At 38.3% G+C, this 8,974-nt stretch overlaps 1 protein-coding gene across 1 annotated transcript; it reads left to right on the forward strand.

Moving 5' to 3' along the window:
* Positions 1–836: 836 nt before the first annotated feature.
* LOC132188363 (uncharacterized) lies at positions 837–3,763 on the forward strand. The gene is made up of 6 exons (XM_059602790.2): positions 837–1,016; positions 1,538–2,088; positions 2,187–2,379; positions 2,512–2,576; positions 3,086–3,296; positions 3,401–3,763. Exons 1-6 carry the CDS (start codon positions 837–839, stop codon positions 3,761–3,763), a joined length of 1,563 nt encoding a protein of 520 aa, XP_059458773.2.
* Positions 3,764–8,974: the final 5,211 nt, after the last annotated feature.

An 8,974-nucleotide genomic window follows, 5' to 3' on the forward strand; every position in this document is an offset into this window, starting at 1 on the left:
AAAAAAAGGTTTGGAATTAAGGGTAAAGTTGGAATTTTATAAAAAAGCCAAGGGTATAAACATCATTTAACGTTTAGAGGTCTTCAGTGAAGTTACCCATTTTATTTATTCATCTCATTAAGAATATAACTATTCTAATTTAAATTTCACAAAATTTAAAGTAAATTACTAAATACCCTTAATTTGTGATTAAGTAAACGACACAAAATATATGTGACATAGGGGCACATTTTAATTTATTAGGAATTAATTTAAGACACCCTTTGGTAGTAGGTAAGCTGACTTGAAGAAACGAATAAAAAAGTAGCATCTTATTAGTTAATTAGCAATGATAACAAAAAACACTTTAATTAGTTAATTAGCAATGATAGTGATTTCATGAGTTGTTTTTCGTTGAACAGAAAAATAAGAGCACCATGTCTTTTTGTGTTGTGATTGTGGCCTAACATGAGACTTCCAATTTTGTCCCCATGTTAGGCCTAGACTTGAAAAGAGAGGCAGGAGAGTGTTGTATATTAATTAATTGTGAAAGCCTAGCATAGAATCAGGCAGCAAATTACGGACATGAAACGTGAACTTACCTTCACTGTCAAGGAATCACAACTTTCATCAGTTTCAACTTGAGATGTATCAACGTGAATATGCGTGAGAGAGAGGGAGAGTTTATGTGATGGAGTACGTTCCAAGGACTCCAAACTCCAAAGTCCACGCCCGAAGGCTGACAATATATATATGATGAGGTCCAACAGTACTAGTAGATGTTGTGGGAATTAATTAAGGTGCATTTTGGTTTGAAGGGGTTAGAGATCGAAGATCAGCTGCAAAATTAAAGCAGTATGAAAAGGAGTAATGAGAAACAAGTTAATATGTTATGGAGTAGTGGGTCAGGGCTTCCCAGGCATCTTGCTGGATCCCGTTGGCTACGAGTAAAGAAGAATGTTGCAACACTTACTGCCATCTTCTTCTTCTTCCTCCTCCTTGTCTGTGTCTTGGTGTTTGAAGGCTGGATTGATGCTGTAAGTCTTTTTTTACCACCTTTTCATCATATACATATATACCCCAAATCCCACTTAATATATCTGTTTTGTAAAAAAATTATAAATAGCATTCTTATTTTCTCAACTTCATGAATTTCTATTATAATTACTTGTTATTACTTTCATGAATTTCAATCTTTTTTTCTTTTTTTTTAACGAAGATCCCTTGTAATTGGGGTGTTCAAATTGCACTGCAATTCGGGCATATAGAGGAAAGTACTGGAAAGGAACCAGTCCCTTCGTTTAGAAGGATAGAATTGTCATTTTATAATTTTTTTAACAATTCTGTCATTTATTTAGAATAGACTGACTCTTTTCCAGTTGAGAATCCTTCTTTAAATAAAAAAGAGTTATCAGACTTATCTATCGAACACGCTTATCCGAAACAAGTGATCATTGTCTATTAATTTCGGTATATAATAATAACAAGAGGAAGATGACCAACTTTGTGAAACCCAAATGGTATCTGATTTATTAATTGTTATCTGTGTGCTTGGCAGTCGGTGTTTTCTGGTAGTTGCACAAAGAAAACAATACAAGGATTAAAAAAATCACCACAAAAGCAAGAATTCCCACTTAAATGCACCAAAGGAAACCTAACACAAACATGTCCAAGAGACTACCCCACCACCCACAAACCCACCAATCCTGACCGTCCACTACTAAACACAACGTGCCCATCATACTTCCGTTGGATTCACGAGGATCTACGGCACTGGAAGGACACGGGAATCACAAGGGACATGGTGGAGCGGGCCCGCAGGACCGCCCATTTCAGGCTTTTGATCGTGGACGGGAAGGCCTACGTGGAGAAGTACAGGCCGTCGATCCAGACCAGAGACATGTTCACTTTGTGGGGCATCTTGCAGCTCCTGAGGTGGTACCCTGGGAGATTGCCCGATTTGGACCTCATGTTTGACTGTGATGATCGCCCCGTCATCCGATCTAAGGACTTTCGGGGCCCAAATGCGGGCCCACCGCCTTTGTTTCGCTATTGTTCGGACGGATGGAGTTTGGATATTGTGTTCCCGGATTGGTCTTTTTGGGGCTGGTAATAATAAAATTTCTTTAAATAAATTCACATTATCCTTAATTAATAAAAAAATTGTAATTAATTAAGCTTTTAACTTTTTTTTTTTTTTTTTGTAGGGCTGAGACCAATATAAAGCCATGGAGAAGCATGTTGGAGGACATAAAAGAAGGAAACAAAAGAAGCAAGTGGAAGGACAGGGTACCCTATGCTTACTGGAGAGGGAATCCATTTGTGGCTCCAACTAGGAAAGACCTTCTGAAATGTAATGCCTCAGACAAAGATGACTGGAACACTCGCCTCTATGTACAGGTTAATAATACAAATTCTCTTGTCATGAATTATTCACAAAAAAAAAAAAAAAAATGGAATAAAAAAGAATTAATTCAATATGTTGATCATGATGAATAAAAACATTTCTTGTATCATATGTTCTAATTTCAGGACTGGGGCAAAGAATCCAAAATAGGGTACAAACAATCAAATTTAGAAGACCAATGCACTCACAGGTAGATATCAAGAATTTAGTTATGTTCCAAATTAAAACGAGGAAAAACTTTACAAAACCCTGAACTTTCGTGCGTTTTGAAATTACCTTTCAAAAGTTTAAAAACTCTCAATTTAGGGTATTGAACTTTCAATTTTTTGTAATGTCCCCCTTCATTAAAATTTTCCATTAAATCTTGTTAAAATTCTCAAAATACCATTTTTTATTGAAAAAAAAAATTGTAAAGATTCAAGCGTTGAATCTTTGCAATTTTTTTGTTTTTATATAATAAAAAATATGAGTATTTTGTAAATTTTGACAAGATTTAATAGAAAATCCGAATGATGCGAGACATTGCAAAAAATTGAAAATTCGATACCCTAAATCGAGAGTTTTTAAACTTTGGCAAGGTAATTTCAAAACACGTTGAGGGTTTTGTGAAGTTTAATTTCCCTTAAAACTTTTTTTTTTTTTTGGTTGCAAATTTCCATTTTTCTCTTTTTGACCTAAAAAAGTTTGATATGGAATTAGATATAAGATATACATAGAAGGATGGGCATGGTCGGTAAGTGAGAAATACATTCTAGCATGTGACTCCATGGCCTTGCTGGTAAGGCCTCGTTACTATGATTTCTTCATTAGAGGCATGGTGCCATTGCACCACTACTGGCCCATTAGAGACAACACCAAATGCACCTCTCTCAAGTTTGCTGTGGAATGGGGCAACAATCACACACAAAAGGTCTCTCTCTCTCTCTCTCTCTCTCTCTCTCTCATTAGCAAAATGTGTTGATGTTTTCATTTGATTATTGTTGTTTTGTTTTTCCTTTTGTGTTTGACATGCAGGCTGAGGCCATAGGGGAGGCAGGAAGCAAGTTCCTGCAAGAGGGTCTAAAGATGGAGTACATATACGACTACATGTTTCATTTGTTGAATGAATATGGGAAGCTCTTTAGATTCAAGCCATCTATTCCTCCAGGGGCTGTCGAGCTGTGTTCAGAAACAATGGCATGCCTGGCTAATGGTACGTGGAAGAAATTCATGGAGGATTCCATGGTGAAGTCTCCTGCTGCTTCTGCCCCATGCGCCATGCCTCCTCCTTTTGACCCTTCCTCACTAAGAGCATTTCTAGAGACTAAGGATAAATCTATAAAGCAAGTGGAAATGTGGGAAAACGAATACTGGCAAAATCGAAACAAGAAGCAATAGATAAGAGTTTTTTTAAAAATTTGTTTCAAACTAATGCTTAATTGTATTCTAAGTGCTTGGAGATGTTAGTGTACTCATTAATGAATGTTATCTTCTAACTTTAAAGGTAACATTCTAAAAGATTTCAAACCTAAATATTCCTTCTTCTTCTTCTTTTTTTTTTCAAACAAAAATAGATATGGGAACTGTACTTATGCCCTCAAACTACCACTTTATTTGCAATGTTCTCCCAAGCTTTAAAAAATTGCAATACGAGAGGAGAGGATTTAGTTCCATCATATCATTTACAAAGTTAGATGTGATATCATTAAGATAAATGCTATGGTTTTTTTCTGATGTTTTCCTGATTCAACGTATATATTATTTTCTAAAATAAAATAAAATGAGTGACCCGTGGGATAAGGTTTTTTTTTTTTAGAAAACAACATCCACGTATGATCAAAAGAACACTAAAGTAAACTGTAGCATTCCTCTATCATTAAATGTTGTGGTAGTATTAAATGCAATTTTTTTTTTTTTTCAAATTTTCCTTTTCTCAGTTGAAAAGGCAGAAATGTATCTAGTTGTGGGAAACGGATCCTCTCCATTTCATTTGAAATGAAGAGTATTCATTTAGTGTATTTATTTAGGACAAATTTGTCCAAAAAATTTACCCCTTAAAATATAAAGACAATATTATCCTCCTAAACGTAGTGAAAAGGCCTTCCATCATGCACTTGGACCACTGGTCGAAATCAGAGTGGTGTCAACTGTCAACTATCAATAACGGATGGACCAAGAAAATGAAAGCATGCAAAGAAGTGCAACCAAGTATGATAAATGATTATTCCAAAAAAAAAAAAAAGAAAAAAGAAAAAGGAGGTATGATAAATGATAATGACATCCTCATGGTTGAAGGATTAGCCTTGGAGTTTTTAATCCTACCAACAAACTAGTTGACCCCTTCCTCATTCATGAGATCAGACAAATTTAAGAGCCATTTGGTCATGAGGTGATTTGACCATTTCTTATAACCAGTCTAGAGTGGCTAGAACCATCCTCAGGCCACTTGGGGGTGACTTGACCACACTTATGGCCATTGAGGTGGTTCACTCCCTTTCCCCCTTTCTTTTAGTTATAAGATGGAGAAGTTAATATAACATAAGTGGTCAGTCTTAAATTCATAGGCTTAAGTTTTGGATTAAGTAATATTCAACATGTTATATTATAGTCTCACTAGAAGACTCTCGTATGTGCCAATCTTCGTAATGGTACTAGAGCTAGTAATGATGTATGATATGTTAGAGATGATAGTCGTTTTGGCAACTACAACCGAAATGGTGCACATGCATGCATAGTGGGTCTCTTTTGCAATTAGGGTATAGACAAATGTGCATATATGGTACAAAGGAAGCTCATATCCACAAAAGTGGTCCTAGAGATAACCTGTTGGGAGATAAAGTGGTTACAGAGTTTTTACTCATAGTACATTAATATATATAATTGAACACAATTCTAGCCCAAAAGCCTAAACAAGTAAATGGCACTATGACTGTCACAATACAACGGAACTCCGCCTTGCTGAATACCCAGCTCCCTGACTAACCCTGTAAGCCACAAAGCTTCCTTTGCAGCCTCTGCTGCTGCCATGTACTCCACCTCAGTCATGGACATCGCAACCGTAGATTGGATCATAGACCTCTAACATATGGGTCCTCCTGCATGAGTAAACACATAACCCGTGGTCGACCTCTCGTCATCCAAATCCCGTGCATAATCTGCATCCACATATCCGACAACTAACAAATCACTTTTCTGTCTGACAAAAGTGGTGCTATACTCTGTAATACCTTTCAAGAATTTGAAAATCCATTTGACTGCATCCCAGTGCTGTCTCCTCGGATTCGCCATGTACTTGCTCACCACATTGACTGCATGAGCCAAATCTGGCCTGGTACATACAATAGCATACATTAGATACCCCACTGCATTAGCATATGGGACCTTAGACATGTCTTCAGCTTCTTCAACTGTCTTTGGATACTGTGAGGTAGACAAACAGAAATGATTCGCCAAAGGTGTGCTTACCGGTTTCGCATTCTCCATGCTAAACCTCTCCAACATCTTCTTCACATAGCCAGCTTGAGATAACCACAATCTCTTGGCATCCCTGTCTCTGTGAATCTCCATCCTAAGAATCTTCTTGGTTGCGCCCAAATCCTTCATGTCAAATTCTCTACTCAACAAAACTTTCAGTTTGTTAACCTCCACTATACTCTTAGCTGCAATAAGCATATCATCCACGTACAATAACAGAAAAATAAATGAGTTATCATCAAGGCTCTTCATATACACACAACAGTCATACTCACATCTCCTGCAGTCAATTCTGATTATATAGGAGTCAAACCACTTATATCACTGCCTTGGAGACTGCTTCAGCCCATAATGTGACTTCTTCAATTTACAAACCAAGTGCTCCTGTCCAAGTTGACTGAACCATTCTGGCTGCTCCATGTAAATCTGCTCCTCCAAATCACCATGCAGAAAAGTTGTATTCACATCCATTTGCTCCAATGCCATGTCATAATGAGCTACCAACGCCTATACCGCTCTGATGAAAGTATGTCTGACCACTGGGAAAAATATTTTCTCATAATCAACCCCTTTCTGCAGTGAATAACCCTTTGCTACTAGGCGAGCCTTGAACTTTTCTCCCCCTTTTTTTCTGATACTGCTTCCTTTTTCTTGAACACCCATTTGCACCCTATCGCCCTCTTCCTCTCTAGAAGCTCCACCAAATCCCACGTCTGGTTTTTATGCAGAGACTCTATCTCTTCCACCATAGCACTCACCCATCTGCTCTTCTCTTGGCTATTGACAGCCTCTTGAAAAGTAGTAGGATCTCCGCTGCTGATGACAAGAGTATAAGAAACCATGTCTTTAAAACCATACCTGGTTGGTGGCCTGATAGTGCGTCTAGGCCTGTCTGTGGCTATAGTGTGATGCTCCTTAACTCCTGAAGTAGAGGTCTCTGTACCCTAAGAAGTGTTCTCCTGCACATGAGTCTCTAACTCCACCTGCGCTACCTACTTATCACTGCTACTGCTTTCTGGCACCTGCTTCTCTTTATCCTGAGTACTCTACTACTCTTCAACATGAAATTTTCATCAAATACCACGTCTCTACTGATTATCGCCTTGTTTGCCTTCGGATCCAAAAACTTGTAACCCTTTTCCCATATCCGAGAAAGACACACTGTCTAGACTTTGGATCAAGCTTCGATCGTTCTTCACTAGGTATGTGCACATACGCTGGACAACCAAATACTCTCAAACCAGAGTAATGTACCTTATTACCTGTCTACGCCTCCTTTGCAACTTTCCCATCTAATACTACTCTCGGTGACCTGTTGATCAAGTAGCATGCCATCTTTACTGCATCTGCCCAGAAAATCTTTGCAAGTCCAGCATTCAACCTGAGACATCGTGCTCTCTCTGCAATAGACCTATTCATCATTTCCGCCACACCATTTTGTTGTGGTATCTTGCATACTGTGAAATGTCTCTTTATACCATGCTACTCACAGAAATCTCTGAACTTGTCGTTTGTATACTCAGTTCCATTATCTGTCCTGAGGCACTTAACCTTCTTCCCAGTCTGGTTCTCCACTTCAGCTTTCCACAATTTGAACTTGGCAAACATTTCTGATTTGTGCCGCATGAAGTACACCCAAACCTTTCTGGAAAAATCATCAATAAAGATCATGAAATACATATGTCCTCCCCGTGATGCTATCCTCACTGGTCCCCAAACATCAGAATGAACATAGTCAAGAATGCCATCTGTCTTATGTGTGGCTGTCTTGAATTATACTCGATTATGCTTTTCCAAAACATAGAATTTACATAATTCAAGCTTGCACGTTTTAACACACTTCAACAAATTTCTCTTATGAAGCTCCAACATGCCCCACTCACTCATATGACCCAACCGCATATGCCACAAAACAGTACAATCTGACACAGACTCCACAGAAGCGACTCCACCTACAACTGCACTTCCTAACAGTTTATAGATATTCTTTGAACTTTTCTGCCCCTTCATCACTACCATCGCACCCTTAGTCACCTTTATTACTTCACCTTCAGACTTAAAACCATAACTGTTTGAGTCTAAGGTTCCTAATGAAATCAAATTCTTTTCCACTTCTGGTACATGTCTAACATCACATAACGTTCTAATAACACCATCAAACATCTTAATCCTGATATTACCTATGCCAGTAATTTTACAATGTGCACCATTACCCATAGTAATTATATTAGAATTAACTGACCTGTAGGTGTCAAACCAATCTCTGTTGGATGTTACGTGAAACGAACATGCTGAGTCCAGAATCCAAGAATCTACAGAATGCTCTGAATTTGATGCAACAGAAAGCATATCACCATCAGCATCATCTGAATTGTCTTCCACTACGTTGGCAGATTTTGAGAAACCTTCATTCTCGTCATCATTTCTCTTCTTCTAGTCTAGACAATCCCGCTTCATGTGCCCTTTCTTTCCGCACTTATAACAGATGATGTCCTTTCTCCTCCTGGACTTTGACCAAGAATTCTTGCCATTCGAACCACCCTTGTTAATGCTTCTTCCACACTCTTGGTTACCCTTTACAAGTAACCCTTTTCCTTGAGAACTTTCATCATTGATTTTCTTCCTTTGATGAAAAGCCAACATGGCTCTTGTAACATCCTCTAACTCCAAGGACTCTTTCCCACGTGTCAGAGTTGTAACCAAATTCTCATACGTAGGAGAAGTTTGGAGTGAATTCAATAGCATCAACGCCTTGTCTTCGTCTTCGAACTTTACATCAACCCTCTTCAGATCTCTAATTCTCTGATTGAATGCGTTGATGTGTTGGCTCAGATCCGAGCCCTCCACCATTTTCAAGCCGTACAACCGCTGCTTTAGATAGAGCTTGTTCGTCAACGACTTTAACATATACCGAGTTTCTAGTTTCAACCAAACTGCCGCCATAGATTCTTCGTCTATGACATAATATATCACGTCATCTCCTAGACAAAGCCGAATAGTAGCCACCGCTTTCGCCTTAAGTTCCTTCCAATCTATGTCTGCCATCCCTTCTGGTTTCATCTTATATAACGCTTTCACCATCCCTTGTTGCACCAACAAATCTTTGACACGTCTCTGCCATAACCCAAAATTTCT

Source organism: Corylus avellana, chromosome 6 (genome assembly GCF_965113065.1).
Source record: "Corylus avellana chromosome 6, dhCorAvel1.hap1.2, whole genome shotgun sequence".
In the NCBI taxonomy this organism is placed as follows: domain Eukaryota; kingdom Viridiplantae; phylum Streptophyta; class Magnoliopsida; order Fagales; family Betulaceae; genus Corylus; species Corylus avellana.

Excerpts from the sequence above, each read along its gene's own strand:
- LOC132188363 (XM_059602790.2), top strand. The coding sequence starts at position 837 with ATGAAAAGGAGTAATGAGAAACAAGTTAATATGTTATGGAGTAGTGGG. Across the intron at positions 1,017-1,537 it reads TTGAAGGCTGGATTGATGCT|TCGGTGTTTTCTGGTAGTTG; the intron begins GTAAGTCTTTTT and ends TGTGCTTGGCAG. Across the intron at positions 2,577-3,085 it reads GAAGACCAATGCACTCACAG|ATATAAGATATACATAGAAG; the intron begins GTAGATATCAAG and ends ATATGGAATTAG.